We start from the raw sequence: 17,915 nt of genomic DNA, 5'->3' as shown, positions 1-17,915 counted from the left end.
GGGTGGTGCCAGCCCCCCGCCCCTCCGCTGAGCCTGCCTGTCTCTCTTGCGATGGGCTCCGCTGCCAGAGACCTGCAGCCCGGCTGGTCTGGGGGTGCTGGGGGGCACCGGGGCAGGGGCGGGCTCTGAGGGCTTCTCGGGGAAGTGCTGGCGGTGGGAGGGCGGGCCAGCGGCAGGGCTCCTGAGTCCTCACCCTCCGTGGCTCCAGTGCTGAGGGTCGGGCTGGGGTGGAGATGGGCCCCTAGTGGGGACAGCCCGTTTCCAGGGACATTGGTCCCCAGGCCTGTGCATGAACCCACGACCCTGCCAACACAGCCCTGCCCAGTGGGGTCCCCCTGGAAGTCGAGCCTGACTTGGCTGCTGGCACTGCTTTACCTGCTGGGGTCCAGACTTGGGGTTGCCAGGGGTGGAAGGGAGGTGGCCAGAGCTGGCACAGGCCCAAGTGTAGGGAGACTGGGGGCCCAGCTGCAGAGGAGACTGCATTTCCCGAGGTGCCCAGACCCCAGGCCACTGTGGCATTGATGCTGGACACGGTGCCCCTGCTGGGATGTCAGACAGCCGGGTCAGGGCTGGTGTGGGGGCCCCTGGCCTAGGGCTCAGAGGTCACCCAAGAGCAGGCCTGTTCCCAGGGCTGCACTGGCTTCAGATGGGAAGCAGGGGGGGGCTCCAGCCTCTGCCCGCTAAGCCATCAGGGTGGACCATGCCTGTCTGGGGCCTCACTCAGGGCAGGGGCCCGAATCCCAGTGCCCAGAGGGGGCTGGGGTTGGGGGTCAGTGGGGAGAGGCTTGTTGGGTGTCAGTTTGCAGGGTGACCTCGGAAACAAAGGAGCAGAGAGGGGCTTAGCTTTGCCCAACCGGGGAGCTCTCACTGCCTCAGGGAGGCCTGTGACTGCTGCCCAGATGGCCCAGGACGGCCCGTGCACCTCAGTCCTCACCCCTGGGCCCTGGGGTTTTGGTGGCCCTGGTCCCAGGCGTCTCTGTCCACAGGCAGAGCCCCTTCCAGGCCAGGCTCCTCTGCCAGAGTCCCAGGGCTCAGGGTGGCTTTGGCCCCCACAGCGTGGGTTTGGCTGTTTCAGACAGAAGGAGGTTTGGAGCCTACATTGGCTCAGAGGGGCTGAGACCCAGTGCACTGAGGCCTCCGGAGGTGATGTGGTTGGCGTGGCAACCAGGCCTGGCGGAAGCAGACCTGTCCCATCTTCCTGATGGGGTAGTGGGGTGGCGGGAGGTTAGGGGACAGGCCCAAGGTCGAGTGGCCAGCACGCAGCGGGCAGGGTGTGCGTGTGTGGGGCCGCCTCATCCGGGTCGGGGCTCTGGGTCCCCGCTTCCCGGGGCTGGGCTCTGACCTGTGGCCCCTTCTCCCTTGCAGACTCCAAGGGGCTCTCAAACCCAGCCGAGGTGGAGGCGCTTCGAGAGAAAGTCTACGCGTCCCTGGAGGCGTACTGCAAACACAAGTACCCCGAGCAGCCAGGAAGGTGAGCCCTGGCAGAGCCTCCGCCTGCCGGGCCTCGGGGCTGGGGCAGGCCCGCCCCAGCCCTTCAGATGCTCCTGTGGGTTAGAAGGCAGCTGCCCCCCCCACCACCCAGGGCAGTGGGGGACCCAGGCACTCTTCCGCCCCAGCAGGTGCATGCTCACCGTTCCCTGCAGCCCCACCAGACAGAGGGGCCCTGTGCTGGCGCACAGTAGGCACGCGTAGTGCGTAAACCAAGGCGGTGCTTTCCTTTGGCGACAGAGGAAACCGCTTGAGGCAGGGCCCTGGTGTGCTCGCCCCAGCAAGGATGAAAGCCAGCACATAGTAGGTGCTTTACAAATGTGTGCGGAGCAGATGGCTGTGGTCTGAGCAGAGTCTGCCTGCCTCTCTCCCTGCCGACTGTGGGCCCGGAAGGGCTGGCCTTGTCTCCTTGGCAGGTCCCCCGAGCCGGGCGCGCAGTGGGTTTCTGGGAGAAGGTGCCTGCAGACTGGCTGTCCAGGTTCCTGCCTCCTCTCTTCCTGGACTGTCCTCTGCCTGCCAGGAGGGGTTGGGGCCCCAGGGCCCCAGGCCTGGCTCTGCCCTCGCCCGCCCTGCCAGCCGGCACACACACGGTTAAGTGTCCGACCAGCCTCATCTGGTTTAAAGTGAAACTTCCCGAAGGAGGGGTGGCAGTCCCGCCTGTTTTTCCTGGCTCCCCGCCCCGGCCCATCTCGCCAACTCAGCAGAAAACAGCGCGTTCTCTGGCCCCGCTCCAGCCCCCGAGCTGCGTTTTTGCCTTTAAAACGTGGGTTGTGTTGCAGCCAAGCCCGGGGCTTTCCCCCTGAAATAAGACATTGTTAATAATTAGTGAGGTCCCAGGGTCCCTGGAGGGTCGTGTGCAGAAGGCCTGGAAGCGCTTGGGGTGGGGACTGGGGTCCGGGGAGGGGTAGATGTGGACGTCCGGGGTGGGGCGTTGGGCCCTGTCCCCACACGGCAGCTGTCCTTGGCACAGAGCGCAGGAGCCTGGCGTCCCTTCTCCAGGCACCCCCCCAAAGTCTTCCCTGCCCTTCTGCCGCCCACTGTCCTCCCCAGAGACTCTGCCCCTCCCCCTCCCTGCACCCGCCCTGTTCGACGTCGGGCTGCCGCGCTGCAGCTCTTTCTGGGCGAGGTGGGTGCTGGCGTGAGCCCCACTGGAGGCTTCTGGGAGCTCAGACCTGCCCCCCAGCTAAGGAGCGGCTTTATCCCGAGAGGGGGCCCACCGGCCAGGGGCTTTGCTGGTGCTCAGATCTGCCGTCAGAGCCCTTCTTCCTGCGTAAAATCCTGCTGCCCTTGGAGAAAGCCTGCCGCGCCTCTTAACTTCCCCACGAAGCCCTGATCAGCCCGCCCCAGCCCGGCCACCAGCCCTTCGTCCTGAATCTCTGCCCTGGGGGGTCCCCTTGGAGTCTTCTGCCCCCGGGCCCTGGCCCCTCTCTGCGTCCGTCCTCTGCCTGAGAGACCCCTCCCCGTTCAAGGCCCCTGGCTCAGGCAGGTCCCCTGCCGTGGCAGCCTCGGGGTCTGGGGCGGTGAGACGCTGTCAGGCCACGGGGCCGGCGGGGAGGGTGGCGGGCACTCATGCGGCTCCGTCCGCAGGTTCGCGAAGCTGCTGCTGCGCCTGCCCGCCCTGCGCTCCATCGGCCTCAAGTGCCTGGAGCACCTCTTCTTCTTCAAGCTCATCGGGGACACGCCCATCGACACCTTCCTCATGGAGATGCTGGAGGCCCCGCACCAGATGACTTAGGCCCGCTGGTCCCGGCCCGCCCCGCCCTCCTCTGCCCGCCTGGACCTGGGGGCGTGGCCCGCCACTGCTGAGCCTGTGCTGCCGGCCGCCCTCCCCATTTTCCACGACTCATCTGGACCCGGCAGCGGGCATCCCGGGACAGCCGCCAGAGTGGCAGGAGCCGGTGTGAGCCCAGGGGTTGGGGGGAACCCGGACGGGCTCACGGGGTACACGCCGCTATCCCCGGAGCCGCAGCGTTCAGAGGGTGGCAGGGCTCCGTCACGTTCTGTGGTCGCTGGGTTTGGAAATCTCCTGTGGGAGGTCCTCTGTTTGCAAGGATTTCTCTGCCTCCTGTGTTGGCTGGCGCCCTGCCCGCCCGCGATTGGGAGGAGGGGACAGGTGGGGGGGGGGCTGCCAAAGACCCCGACCCGCCTCCCAGGAGGATGGGAGGGGCTCTGGTCCCTCAGAGTGAAGGGTGAGCAACCCCTTTTTCCAAAGATGACTTTCAACCTGCTCCCCAAGCCGGTCAGATTGGGAGCTGACCTCTGTGCTGGGTTTGGGGGTCGCCTAAGGCTGCAGGGATACCCGTGCACCCCGTCCCACCTGCGTGCTCTCTGCGTTGTCCTGGTTCCAGCTCCTGGTCCCATGGGGTCCTGTCCAGGCCGCCCCCAAACCTTCCAGCTTGTGCAGAAGGCTGAGGCTGGCCCCCAATCCTGCAGGGCGCACCCGATCTCTAGTGGACCGGAGGTCTGCTGCCCACCCAGGAGGCCCGCGGGGACAGGAGGGGAGGAGGGTCCTCAGTCAGCTGCGCACGCTGAGGGAGGCCAGCAGGGTCCAGAGCTGGAGGGGCCTGTGGGCACGCCGCTGTGGGGAGCGGACAGCTGGCCAGGGCCTGCAGCACTGTGGGCCGCACTGCTTGGCTGGCAGGCATCTCGTGGGCCCCTGGGGTGGGGAGCGGCCGAGCGCCAGCACCCTGGGGTCAGGTGGGGCTCCCAGAGACAGGCTGCTGTCCTGTGCCCGTCTGCACCCGCTCTGGTCGGGGGCCCGGCCGGCCAGGCAGGCCCAGCCTCCTGGGCTGGCGCTCTCAGGGTGAAGGCCTCTGCACCGTCGCGCTCTCCCTCCGGTCCGTTTTTCCATCTCATACCCCGAAACCCAGCGTTTGTTGGCTGAGGGGCCCGGAACTGCCAGCGGCCCCGGAGCAGGAGTGGGGGTCGGCGTTGTGGGTGCTCCCCAAAGCCTGTCTACCCCGGGGAGGGTGTGGGGGTGCCCCCGAGGCTGGGTGAGGACAGGCCAGCCTCCCAGCCTCCGTGGGGAAGAGGGTGTCCGTTCTTTGCCCTCCAGGGTCCAGCCCAGGCTGAGCGAGAGGCGCCTGGGCTGACCGTGTGGAGGACCCCACAGACGTCTCCTTGCTCTGGGGCCCCCATTCCCGCCCCCAGGAGACGCGTCCCCGGCCGCCCCAGCACCCGCCCCACCCGCCCTCTGCGGCAGAGGTGGGGCGAGCCGGGGCCTGCCCAGCACCCCTGGAAGTCTCGGCCGCCTTGGGGGTGTGGTGGTGTCAGCAGAGTGACGCAGGCACCCCGGTGGTCCTCCCCCTGGGGTCCCCCCGGTGGTGGGTTTGTAAGGCTGCCCCTCGCCCCGCACCCAGTGCCTTCTGCAGCTGGACATACCCCGTCCACACCCCGCCTGCCCTGCTGCCCTGGACCACTCTGGAGCCCAGGAGAGGGCCTGTGGGGGCTGGCCTGGGGGCCCCCCCGGCCGCCCTGCCCCAAGCCTGAAGCCCCCGGCACCCCCTCCCCCGGCCTCCTGCCTCCCCCCCCCCCCCCCGCCCCGCACCGGGCCCCCGGTGTCCTGGGGCCAAGTCCCTCGTCTTCTCCTCGGGCGCTGTCCTCGTAGCATCCTTGCTGTGTTTGAAAAGGTGATGGTGGGGAAATGGCACGTTATTCGGTAGATAGACGTTTTCTTTAACCAGACCTTCAGTAGACCAATCTGGTTCAATTAAGGTGATTTTTTTTGGTAATTATTATTTTGGTGGGACAGTCTTTAATTTTCTAAAGATAGCACTAACGTCAGCTTGTTGGCCATCCTGTGCCATCCCCACTTGCTGGATGCTTCCGGCAGGCACCCCCACCCCCAGCATCACCTCCCGCTCACTCATCAGGCGGGGCAGCCGCGGCCGAGGAGCGAAGACGACTGCGTCTCAGGTTCGGAAGGTGTCGGCCAGGCCAGCCTCTGGCTTGTCCCCCACTGGGCGTTTCCTTGGAAGCTGGCCCACCCGGGGATGTCTGTGCAGAGGGCACTCGCGTCAGCTGCTGGCCCTCATCCCCCCGGGGGAGGATGGCCCCCCACCCTGGGCGTCCCAGGACGGTTTGGGCTGGCAGACCCCCCGGGCCAAGTGCTGGAGACCACGCCGCACCCCCTGCTCCGCGGAGGCCCTGGTTGGGCCCAGCCGGAACGTCCAGCTGGAGCGTGACGGGCTGACATTGCTCCCACCGTGGGATTTGGTCCCTGCCCACGCAGGTGTGTGTGGGCAACACCCGTGCTGTAGAGACCCCGCGTGCACAGACCTGCTCACCGTCCACAGACACACAGACCAGTTACCAGCGTTTTCTGTTTATTTTTAATCAAGACTCTCCCTCGACCCCATTTTCCTATAAATTTGCTTGTTGTAAGCAAGTATGTAAGGACCCTTCTTTGGTGAAATCTGGGTTCGAATGAATACCCTGAGGCAAGGAGACGCATCTATTTTAAGATGCTTTGGAGCAAACAGCTTTAGCCATTGCCAGTCCTTAGCGATGCCTTAGCCGGGACGGGTAGCTCACAGAGAGGCTGACATACAGAGAAACAGAGGAGACGTCTAAAGCGTCGGGAAAGGTAGAAAAAAAAAATCTATTTTTGTACAAATGTAATTTTATCCCTCACGTATAACTTGGAGGGCATGGCGGGGTGGGGGGCTTGTTTTGTTTCTGCTTCTAGAGGTGAAGGCTCTCTGAGTCGACATCGGGACGCCGGACGGGCGCGCGGGCCTCGGACAACACTGCTGCGGGCGAGAAGGTGGGCCTGGAACTCTCGAGGGTTTTCCTCCCCTTCCGAGTAACGTTCACGCCTCGCTCTGCGCTCTCCCCGTGGCCAGCTGGCCTTCCCGGGACTGACTGTGAAATTACTTCCCCCCACGTGACTGTTCTCAAAAGCATCGCGGCCGCAGGTGCCGGGCGAACAATGGTGTCAGAATTGTGGAAAAGAGACTCGGAGCAAAACGGGAGGAGAAGCAAAACATGAGCGTTTGAAAACACCCCCCTGAGCTTGCCTTTGTTCGGGGGGCTTTCCTGTCCACGGCTGGGAGCCGGCCTCGAGGGGGGCTTCCGGCTGCCCTGGAAGGGGAGGGCCTGCCGCCTTCACCCTGTCCCGAGGGCTGCAGCAGGCGTTCCAGCTGCCCTCTGCCGGCGGCCGGTCCCCTGGGGCGACCTGGGGCTCCTGGGCCCTTCCTCCTCCCTGGCCTGCGCTGAATCTCAGGGCTCCTGGGTGGCCGACCCCCTCCGTGCCTGGGCCCCGTCCAGAAGCCCCCCAAGAGGGGTGCCCTCAGCCCCCTTGCGGCTGGGCTTGAGCCAAGTATGGCCCTTGCGTCCACATCAGCCCGGACAGGCGGGAGGCTCGCACGGCCCCAGGGTGAGCGATGCCCCATTAACGGGCAGGTGGCGGCGCCCACCTGCCCCCACTTGTCTCCACGCCATCTGGGGGCTGGGTGGGGCCCGGCCGCAGCATGCCTGCAGTGCCCAGACCCTCTCCTGCACCTCCGTCCAGCCGGCACCGTCTGAGGACCCGGGGCATCCTGGGGCTGGAAGCCCTGAGGCCCACAGCCCTTCCCGGTGGCACCAGACACTTCATACTGAGGGCCGAGGTGGCTCCCAGGGGAGGGCGTGAACCTGATGATGAGGCCTGAGGCCCGAGAGCCGGGACCCCGCAGAGAACTCGCTGTACGTGGACGTACGGTGCGCGCGGGGGTCTGCATGTTTACGTACATGCAAGCGTGCCCTTGCACGCGTGACACGCACAGCCTCCCCAGCACTCAGCTGTCCCAGCCCTGGCTGGCTGCAGGCGGTGCCCGGGGTGCTGATGCCCGGCCCCCACGGTGCACTGCCCGCGACAGCCTCCCGGGAGTCAGGCATGGCCTTGCCCACCAAGCTCAGCCTGTACCTCCTGGAAGGGTGGGCGCAGGAGACAGACCCCCATGAGCCTCAGCGACCAGCCCATTCTGGTTTCCTGTCATAAAAATTCAAACATAACCACCGTGGGGACCTCTTCCTGGCCTAGAAAGTGTAGTCAGCCCCGGGGGCCTGGAGAACCAGAGGGTCACCTCGCCAGTGAGGGACCCTGGCTCAGGGGCTCCCTGGCCGTTGACCCCAGCCTCAGTAGGCCCTGGCCCAGCTCTGGACACGGTGTCTACGGGCAGACCCTGCAGGGGCATCTGGGAGGTGTAAGTGGACCCCGAGGAAGGCTGCCTCTGATGGCTGCAGGGCCTGAGGGGCTGTTGGGAGTCTCTAGGGAAGACCAGGGCAGGGCCATGGCCGAGACGACCTCCCCAGGCTGAGGGTCCCCGGCGCGTTGTCCAGGATGCAGGCCCGAGGGAGCACCCCTGGGCTGGAGTGCCGATCCTGGAAGAGCAGAGCGGGGGGTGAGGGGCAGTGGGCAGCGGCCCGAGAGGAGGAGGAGTCCAGGGCGCAGGGCTCACACCTGACCTCTTGCCAAGCGCTGTGCCTGTGGAAGGCCCCCAGTTACGCGGAGACCCTGGGCTGCCCACGGCCACTGCCAGGCAATCTGGCTCCTGGCCTCCCTGCTGCCTCCAGTTGCCATGGTGAGCCCGGCCCAGGGCAGTCCCCGTGGACCACAGATGCTGGGCTTGATAAGTTTATCTGCCTCAGGATCCAGTGACGAGCTGAGTGAGCAGGGCTGGGGAACCTCAGAGGCGAGATTGGGGCATTTGGACGGGACTGTCAGGCATCCCCGTATGGCAGGTTCCAAGCTGGGTGCTGGAGCCCGGTGACAGGAGAGAGCGGGCCCTGCTATCATCAGGCAAGCGGTGTGGTTGGAGAAAGGCCTCTGTGGGAAAAGGAGGGAGTCCTAGGAAGAGGGGGTGAGCCCCCAGAGAGGCCCTGACACCCAGCAGGGGACGCAGAGGACAGAAGAAGCGGGGGTCATCACTGGGCCTGAGCGCGGCAGCAGCAAGTGATGAGAACCGAGTAGAGGCGGCCAGTGGGGCTGAGACCTCAGGCAGGAAGGGGCCGGAGTGTGGAGGGCGTCAGGAGACGGGACGCACGGCAGTTCTCGTCCTCTGCCCCCTGATGCCCACGCGGTCTCCTCTGCCCCCGCGCTTGGGGCCCCTCTGCAGTGCCGAGGGCTGACCCCCAGCCGAAACACAGGCCGCTGCTGCCTGCCTGCCGGCTGGGCGCGGACTTCCATCCCTCCCGTCCCTGGGTGGGGGGGGCGATCTCGAGGGCTCAGAGAGGTGGAGTGGCCTGGCCATTTTACCCAGCTGCCCCCCAGCCTCAGAAGCCATCTGGGGATGCGGGGGACCCCAGAGGAGCTGGGAGGGGCCGCACCCCCGGGGAGGAGTCCTGAGACGGATGGACGGCAGGGCCCGGAGCAGGGCCGGCCCAGCCCCCGACCCCCGACCACCGTTTGGAGGAGCTCAGACAACAGACGTGTCCGCGCCGGGTGGCCCCGGTGCGAGGCAGCACTGCCCCCTGCTGGACGCGCAGGGCAGAGGCCGCGCGGGGCCTTCCCGTCGGGCAGGTGCCCACTCCCGGCCCCTGGAATCACGGGAGCCTCGGGACTCCGCGGGCCAGGCCACGCCCTCGTCCGATTACGCCAGAGGGTCGGGGTGGGGGCAGAGGGGGGCCACCCCGCTGGGCCGCGGAGCCCACTGCGCGCTCAGCCCGGACTGGGAGTGGGCGGGCGCTGTCCCCTCTGGACCTCAGTTTCCCCGTCCCCCCAGTGGGGACAGACACCACCTCCCAGGGCCGCTGTGCCGAGGTGGGCGAGACCTCGGTCATCCAGAAAAGACCCTGAGGTTGCCACATCCTGGGTCATTTTCCTGGGACAGGGCTGTCCCTCGGGCACAGGCCTGGCAAGCGTGGGGGCTGGAGGCCTCCGCCTCTGGTCTGGGGCCACATCTGGAGGAGGTCGGGGCTGTGGGCCGGTTCCAGGCCTGGGGACGAGGAGGGTCAGCGTTGTGAGGCCCTTGACGGTGGGAGCCCCAGGGAGGTCAGAGCTGCCAGCGGGGGTGGGAATCCCGGACTGCGGGGGCCTTGGTTCCTCATTCATTCACGCACTCACAGACCACGCTTACAGGCCAGGCTCCACCCTGAGGGGCTCTCTATCCCACCCCCCTGGGCCCTGACCTAACCTGGGGGCTGGCTGCAGACTGCGACTCAGAACCTGAGAGCCGGCACTCGGCACCCTGCGAGCGAGGCTGGGAAAAACCCAGTCCGCCAGAGGCGCGCTGTTGGCTCTCATGCTTCTGAGGCAGAGGTGGGTCAGGAGCGTCCAGGGAATCCAGGCCCACGGACCCGAGGGGCTCGTGGCGGAGGCAGGGGCAGGATCGCCGAGCTCGGCTTTGCTGGCTGCGCTGCCCCCGGTTAGGGCCCACCCAGCTCCGGGAGCCCGCTCTGCCTGGGGGCCTGAGGTCCCTGAGCTGCCTCCACGTTGGGCCTCTGTCCTCCTGCCCCTCTTTCTCTGCAGTGGCCCTCGGGATGCCAGGCCTGGGGTCCGCCCCCAGCTGGACCTGGGTGGACAGAGCGTTTCCCTCCTGGGCCTCAGCCTCCCCTCTGCGGACGGGGGACAGCCGCAGTGGGTACGGGCCGTGCAGACGTGGAGCAGAGCCGAGACCACTGGCGATGTGCAGCCCCGTTGTTCGGGGAGGAAACAGGCCAGGGGAGGAGGTGCTGGCCCACCTTCAGCTCCAGCAGTGGGACCCCGGCCCCTGAAGTCTGGGCGGCGCTCCCGCCTGAGCTGGCCCGGGTGCCTGCCGGGGAGGGCCAGGTGTGAGCCCGCCCGGCCGCCTGCCTGGATTCCAGGCTGCCCGGTAGGACAGGTGGGGCCCCAGAGGGGCTGGTGGGGGCTGGTGGGGGTGCCTGGGGGCTTCCCTTCCACCCGCTGCCAAGCCCTCAGGAGGCGGGGTAGGGCCCGGGCTGGGCGAGGGGCCCACTCTTCGCTTAGCCACCAAGGCCCTTGGAGAGTGCAGACTGGGGAGAGGCCGCTGCAGCAGGACTCTTGGGGCCCCCTGCACCCTGAAGGTGGAGGCTGCCTGCTCTGGGAAGCAGTTTCTTACAAAACTCAGCAGCGTCTGGTGACCCCACCCATAGGTGTTGATGCAGCCGATTTGAAAATGCGTGTCCGCCCCCAGCCTGGCATACGGACCTTTGCAGCAGCGTTATTTGTAACCACTGACAACGGGAAGCAACCAAGACGTCCTTCAGTAACTGAATGGACAAGCAGACTGAGGCACCTCCAGACAGTGGAACACTCTCAGCAATAAAACGGAATGAGCTGCCAGCCACGGAAAGGCGCGGATGGATCATAAACGCATACTGCTAAGTGAGAGAAAAACCACACGGTTCCGTTTATGCACCATTCCGGAAAAGGCATCGCTCTGGAGACGGCAGACAGATCAGTGGTTCCGGTGGGGTGGGAGTAGTGGAGACGCGGGGTTTTTAGGGCACCGAAACTCTTCTGGCGGCTCCCTGACACTGTACTTGTCCAAACCACAAGACTCTTCTGCACAAACACTGAGCCTTACTGTATGCAAAGAGAGTTACTTGGGAGGTCAGGAGACTCCCAGGATGGCATGCAGACTGTGGCCGGGCAACCTTCCTGAAGGAGGGGAGGCAACAGCGGCTGAGCTGGCAGCCTTGGGGTCCGTGAAACTGGCCGTGAGGGGCGCCGCCGCCTGTTCTTGGGGCGATGGTGCTGTTTCTGGGGCTGCAGGCTGACAGCTCTTGTCTTCACTGAAACTGGACCGTGCCGCCGGGTTGGGGGCCCTGGCATGTCGCTGCTGGGGTGAGAGGGACCCACGTGGGGGTGGAGGAGAGCTAGAGGCCCAGCGTGCACTCCCTGAGCACCCGGCACCCAGATCTTGGTTTCTAACGCCGTTCTCCAAGGCAAGGGCCAGGGGTCCTGTGGGAGACCATGCCAGGGCTGGGCAGAAACGGCCGGAATGAGCCAGGAGCATCTCGTGCTAGAGAGTGAAAGTGGAGGCGTGCAGGAGCCGCAGAAGCGCGACCGTGGGTCATCGGGGACACCGGATGTGACCAGCACGGTCCCCGCGGACGAGGCTGGGACGCCCGGGGCTGGGACAGGCAAACAAGGTCGGGCTGGATTATGACTCAAAGGACAACATGAATACCCGTGAGCCTGTTCTCGTGTAAACACACGACCGAATAAATAAACGCGCGGTGGAGAAGAGATGACTCTCCCTGCAGAAGAGTCCCAGAGGGTTTGTGTGCGTGCTCCCTTCCACGAGCTGGAACCCGAGCCCTCATCCTCGAACGCGAGCTGTGCCCAGTGACCGCCTTGTAGAGAAGCTGCCGGGGGAGGGAGACAGAGAGGAACATTCCAGGGGAGGGGTGCGGAACCCGCAAACCCGACCTCGGCCAGGGCTCAAGGCCAACGCCAGCGGCGATGCATCCCGGTGCTTGCCTGCACCCCAGCACAGTGGCATGAATAGGGTACCTCCCTCAGGGCCTTCCTCCCAAACACCCCCATCAAGGCCCACCACGAGAAAACCACCAGAGAAATCCCAGCCGAGGGACCTTCCACAGAATCCCTGAGCAATCCTCCTCAGGAATTGTCAAGGTCGTCAAAGCACAGAAAGTCTGAGAAACTGCAGCCCGGAGGAGCCCACAGAGCTGTGGCCACTCAAGGCCGGGTGGGGCCGCGGGTCAGAGGAGGACGTTGGGGGAGAGCAAGATGAGGGGAGTGAGCCAGGCTTCCCAGGTGGCTCAGGTGGTGGAGACACTGCCTGCCGTGCGGGAGACCCAGGTTGGATCCCAGAGTCAGGAAGACCCCCTGGAGGAGGAAATGGCAACCCGCTCCAGTGTTCTTGCCAGAATCCCATGGACAGAGGAGCCTGGCGGGCTCTAGTCCCTGGGGCTGCAAAGAGTCGGACACGCCTGAGTGGCTGACACTTTCACGTCACGAACACAAACCCAGGCCGAGCTCGCTTCATTGTGCTCTGCGGCAGAAGCTGTGCTGCTCACAAACTGCAGGTCAGTGGCGACCCCGCGTCTCGCAAATCTCTTGGTGCCTGTTCCCCAGCAGCGTTGGCTCATTTTGTGTCTCTGTGCCACATTTTGGGAGTTTTCCCAGTGTTTCAAGCATTTTCATTCCTGTTAGATGCTTTATGGTGACCTGTGACCTTTGGTGTCACTCTTGTCATTATCCGAGAAGCCGTGAGCTGCACCCACAGAAGACAGCGAACTCAGCTGACAAACGTGTGTGTTCTGACAGCTCCACCTCGCTCCCCCACCTCTCGCCCTCTCATCCGGCCTCCCTTTACCCCGAGACCGACAGTGGTCGATTAAGAGCCTACCATGACCTCTGAGTGTTTAAGGGAAAGGAAGAGTCGCTCGTCTCTCACTTTAAATCAAAGCTAGAAATGATGGAGCTCAGTGAGGAAGGCGTGTCAGAGCTGAGACAGGCCTAGAGCTAGGCCTCTGCACCAAACAGTTAACCAAGGTGTGAAGGCAAAGAGAGCTCTTGAAGGGGATTAAGAGTGCTGCTCCAGGGATCACACGGATGATAAGAAAGAGAGGCAGCCTTCCTGCTGGTGGGGAGAAAGTTCCGGTGGTCTGGACAGAGGATCAGACCAGCCCAACACTCCCTTAAGCCGAAGCCTCATCCAGAGGAGGACCCTAATCTCTTCAATTCTGTGAAGGCTGAGCGGGGTGAGGAGGCTGCAGAAGAAACCTCGGAACCTGGCAGGGTCGGCTCGTGACGGTTCGGGGGAGAAGCCGCCTCCTAACGTGCAAGGGCAGGGGAAGCGGCAAGTGCTGACATAGGAGCCGCAGCAAGTCATCGAGAAGACCCAGCTCAGACTGTCCACTGGGGAGGCTGCCCTGGACAGCAGACGCTCAGTGGAGAGGAAGCAGCCTCCACCAGCAAGGAGATGGCGTCTTCCCAGTGGCTCAGATGCGGTTCGCATGTTTTCGCGGTGAAATATTTTAAATTGAGATTCGTACACGTTTCCTTGGACATAACGCTATTGTAGGCACCAGGGAAGCCTCGATTGCTACAGCGCAGTGTGCACATAACCGTCATCGCCCTGGGAGCCGCAACGCTCCTGTGACTGGCCTTCCTGTGATACGTGCGGCAGTGGCCTGGAACCGAGCCGGCTGTGCCTCTGACCTGTTGCCTTTAATGATGACGTTTTGATAGTGGTTCCTTAGTCACGACACACGTACCAGGTGAATGTGAGGCGTCAGCATCGGGAAGAGCTGGGTGAGGGGTCTGTGGGAACTCCCTGCGCTCTCTTTGCAAATCGAATACGATTCTGAAATAAAAGAGTTTATGGAGAAAATTAAAGCAGCTTGGATATGTAAAAAAAAAAAAAAATGTCACAAGCAGTGGCCTGAACACTGACTTTCGGAAACCAGTGTGTTTACTGAAGGCCTCTTGTGAGATGGCCCAGCTGTGGTGAATAGGACTCTCTTTTCTAAAGAGATTCCATACGCAGCCTGTCTTTAACATCCCGTTTTCAGGAGAGATGGAGGGAGCGAGGGAGGGTGGGAGGGGAGGGGAGTGTCGGGGCGCGGTGGGTTCGGGGCGGGCTGAAGGGCTGGCCTGCAGGCTGACTGTCTCTCCCACCTCTCCCCCGGCCCGCCCGCCGAGGTCTCTCTCTAGGCCCTTGTTGTATTGCCTGAGCCCCTTCCACAGGAATGAGAGCCCCCCAGGGACGGGCCTGACCCCAGTTACAGAGCCTCATGGGCAGGTTTTCATCTGGTAGCTCAGCTTTTGTATTTTTATTAGAAAGTCCCCAAACCCAGCTGACAGAGGAGCAGCCTGGGTGCCTTGGGTGAGGGCTGGGCCACGGCAGAGGCCAGTCTCATCTCGTAGCCGGTGCTTGCTGGGCGGCCGGTGGCCTGGTGCTTGCGGACACGCAGGGGATGGCAGGGGCTCAGCTTGGCACCCCCAGGCTCCACCGTGTGTTACCCCTTGTGGGCTGAGCTCCAGGTTTCCAGTAGATCACCCCCACCACTTCCCGGCAAGTTCTAGGTCAGCAGGACCCAGGCTGGAGGTCTCAGGACCAGGGACTTTCCCAATAGAGAGGTGAGGTTTCCTGATATGTCTGGGGCTGGATGTGGCTGGGTGTGAGAGGGGAGCTTGGAGCGTCCTTATGGAACCCATAGTGGGGTGTTCAGAGCCTCTATCAGAGTCTCAGCGTGGGGCCAGGGGCCAGGAGACCGGTGCCCTGCTGCTGGTGCAGTCCGGGAACTCAGTCTGGGGCCTTATTGCCCCCCACCCCTACCCCTGGGAATACAAGTGTGGGCCCTGGAGTCACACCCATCAGCTCCCCCCACCCCTGCCCCCCGAGCGGAACGTTCTGGGGGGCATGGGCGGTGGGGCCCCCCTGGGCTGCAGGTGGCCGTCCAGGGTGTAGAAGTCCAGGATATCGGGCTCTGGAGGAGCCTGAGGTCTTCGAGGGCCTTGGGTAGGACAGGTTGGAGGAAAAGATCTAGGGATTTGCCAGTGAGCACAAACTTGGTGGCCTTTGGGTGCAAGAAATAAGTGATGCTTTGATTAAAATAGAAAGAAATTGATTTTTAAAAAAAGCCAAGACAAAAGTGAAAATGAGCTCAGCAGACAGAGTGTTGATGGGGGATCTGTTCTGAGCGGTTCCTCTCCAGAGCCAGCTGTGTGTCCACTGCAGCCAACAGTGGGTGCTGCCTGGGGCGTGTGCTGAGGACGCAGAGGCCTGAAGCATTGATTCTACCACGGCTTTAGGGGCCTGGAGCTCGTACGGTCATCAGCCTGATGGAGCTGCTTCTGGGTGGCTGCACCAGTGGGTTGGTGGAGCATGCGTGAGCGGGGCTGGCTCTCCCTCCAGCTCTGACCCACCAGGACCTCTTTCAGTTCAGCTCAGTTCAGTCGCTCAGTCGTGTCTGACTCTTTGCGACCCCATGAATCACAGCACGCCAGGCCTCCCTGTCCATCACCAACTGCCGGAGTTCACTTAGACTCACGTCCATCCAGCCACTTCATCCTCTGTCGTCCCCTTCTCCTCCTGCCCCCAATCCCTCCCAGCATCACAGTCTTTTCCAATGTGTCGCCTCTTAGGGCTCTAGAGATCCCACCAGTCCCTGGACACCCTCCCCTACTTCCGCCAAGCCCCTGGCCCTTCTGTTTGCTCAGTAACAACAGCTTGTAAAGCTGGGTTGCAGTTCTCTGGGTCAACAGTGGGTGGCGCTCTCTAATTATTCCAGGTGGTGGTTGTTCAGTTGCTAAGCTGTGTCTGACTCTCAGACCCCATGGATTACAGCACGCCAGGCTTCCCTGCCCTTCCCTTTCTCCTGGAGCTTGCTCAAACTCATGTCCATGGGGTCAGTGATGCCATCCAATCATCTCATCCTCTGCCACCCCCTTCTCCTCCTGCCTTCAATCTTTCCCAGCATCAGGGTCTTTTCCAGTGAGTCAGCTGTTTGCATCAGGTGGCCAAAGTATTGGAGTTTCAGCTTCAGCATCAGTCCTTCCAATGAATATTCAGGACTGATCTCCTGTAAGATTGACTGGTTTGATCCCTTTGCAGTCCAAGGGGCTCTCATGAGTCTTCTCCAGCACCACATCAATTCTTCGGTGCTCAGCTTTCTTCACAGTCCAACTCTCACATCCATGCATGACTACTGGGAAAACCACTGCTTTGACTATGTGGATCTTTGTTGGCAAAATGATGCCTCTGCTTTTGAATCTGCTGTCTAGGCTGGTCATAGCTCTCTTTCCACGGAGCAAGCGTCTTTTAATTTCATGGCTGCAGTCACCGTCTGCAGCGATTTTGGAAAATTCCTCGATTCTGCAACTTGAGCATTTATCAAGCCAAAATGACTTACTCATTGATCAAGTTCAATAAAGCCTTTTTTTTTGTGCACAGAACTTTGTGGATTGTAACTTTGAATTAAGTCAGAATCAAGGAAAGATGCATTTCATGATTGGCAGCTATTACCTGCCAATAGCTTTCCTGGGCTTGTGGGACATCAAGGTAACCTCCTTGAAGTACAGGATGGCTGTGAAACTCGCCACAACTGGAGGCATTCGGCCCCCTGCCCCAGAGAAGTGCATGCCTGCCTGGGTACCTGGAGTTTCATGTACCTGGAATGAAGGGGAAACATCACCGGTGCCTCCAGCTGGCTTGATGGCAGAGATGGGGCCGGGCCATCAGCTCCCCCGTCCACCACCAGAGGGCAGCATTGCCCCACCGAGCGCCCTCCACCGCTAAACCTGTTGGCCGGGCCGATTAACTAAGCCCTGCCGTCTCCCTGGCAACCGTCTCCAGCCCTCCCTCTTCCGGCGGAGAGCTGCTCTGTGATGGACAGGGGCTGCCCCTCTGCTCTCTGTCTGTGCCTGGGCCAGCGGAGCTGCCCGAATGGACTTTGCTGGACGCAGGTGGGGCCCCGTAAGAGCATCTCTGATTTCCTCTTGGCCGAGGGGCCCTCCTTTCCCCCAAATGTTTGCCTTCCCCACCTCCTGTTCTGGAAAGGGAGAGGGAACTTTCAGAGCCAGGTGCAAAGGCAGCGATCCCCTCACACCCCATGGAGGAGAGTGAGCTGGGCAGGGGGCACCGGCCGCTGAGGAGTGGGGTGCAGAGTGCAGGGGCCACGGGCAGCAGATCACGGGTGTTTGGGACCCCAGCTGCTTCTAGATCTTGTCCAGTGGGAGTCCCTCTGTGACCAGACTGTGCAGCGGGAAGTGACGATGAATTTTGACCACTTTGGATCTCAACATGACACCCCAGGCTCCTCCCCGAGGCCTGTAGAAAGGCTCAGGTGGGCACCTTCCCGGTTCGGAGTGAGTCAGGGGGAGAAGGGGGGTCACGGACACGCAGGAGCGCCTGCACCGGATGAGGGGTCAGGGCCATCGGTCTCAGCCGGCTCTGAGGAGTCAGCGTGAGGGGCGGGTGGGGAGCCTCTCTGGACGGCGCGGTCAGGGCGGACCTCGGTGAGAAGTCAAGGAAGGACAGCCCGGCCTCCCGCTTCCTTGCCCAGCTCGGCCTGGCGGACACTCACCCTGAGCGGGAGGCAGGCGCCCAGGCGCTGCCTGCGAGAACGGCGCAGGGCGAGCTTGCAGATGTCAGATGGGCCTTGCTCCCTGGAGCGCCCCCTCTTCTGCCCGGGGTGCCCCGGGACCCCAGCACAGGACCAGGCACCCAGTGGGGCCGATCACGTGACACGGGGTTGGGTGCAGACTCCAGGGAGGGGAGCTGTGATTCAGTCACCTTCTCACGGCGCCTGTATTTCGACAGGACGGTCATGGGTCACGCTGGACGCGTCTGAGACTCCAGGGCAAAGGCAGTGACGGTCAGCCCCGAGTACCCATCCGTCTGTTCACTTGCTCAGCAGTTGCTGCCCTGGGCTGGCTTGGGGAAAGCAGCATCTGCGCCATACAATGTAACACGTGGCTGTAAATTTTCTAGTAGCCACATTAAGAACTATGTGAATTTTATTAATATATT

General features: G+C 63.1%; 1 protein-coding gene across 9 annotated transcripts in view; it reads left to right on the top strand.

Moving 5' to 3' along the window:
- RXRA (retinoid X receptor alpha) overlaps positions 1-6,491 on the top strand; it is a 93,443-nt gene extending 86,952 nt beyond the window's left edge. For all 9 annotated transcript variants that reach the window (XM_069579814.1, XM_069579815.1, XM_069579810.1 and 6 more), the window contains exons 9-10: positions 1,366-1,471; positions 3,076-6,491. In XM_069579814.1, coding sequence (XP_069435915.1) covers positions 1,366-1,471; positions 3,076-3,223 — 254 coding nt within the window. In that variant the 3' untranslated portion in view covers positions 3,224-6,491. The remainder of the gene's footprint in view (positions 1-1,365; positions 1,472-3,075) is intronic.
- Positions 6,492-17,915: the final 11,424 nt, after the last annotated feature.

This window comes from Ovis canadensis, chromosome 3 (assembly GCF_042477335.2).
Source record: "Ovis canadensis isolate MfBH-ARS-UI-01 breed Bighorn chromosome 3, ARS-UI_OviCan_v2, whole genome shotgun sequence".
In the NCBI taxonomy this organism is placed as follows: Eukaryota; Metazoa; Chordata; class Mammalia; order Artiodactyla; family Bovidae; genus Ovis; species Ovis canadensis.
The sequence above is the reverse complement of the archived record's forward strand: the minus strand, read 5'-3'. Positions and strand labels throughout refer to the sequence as shown.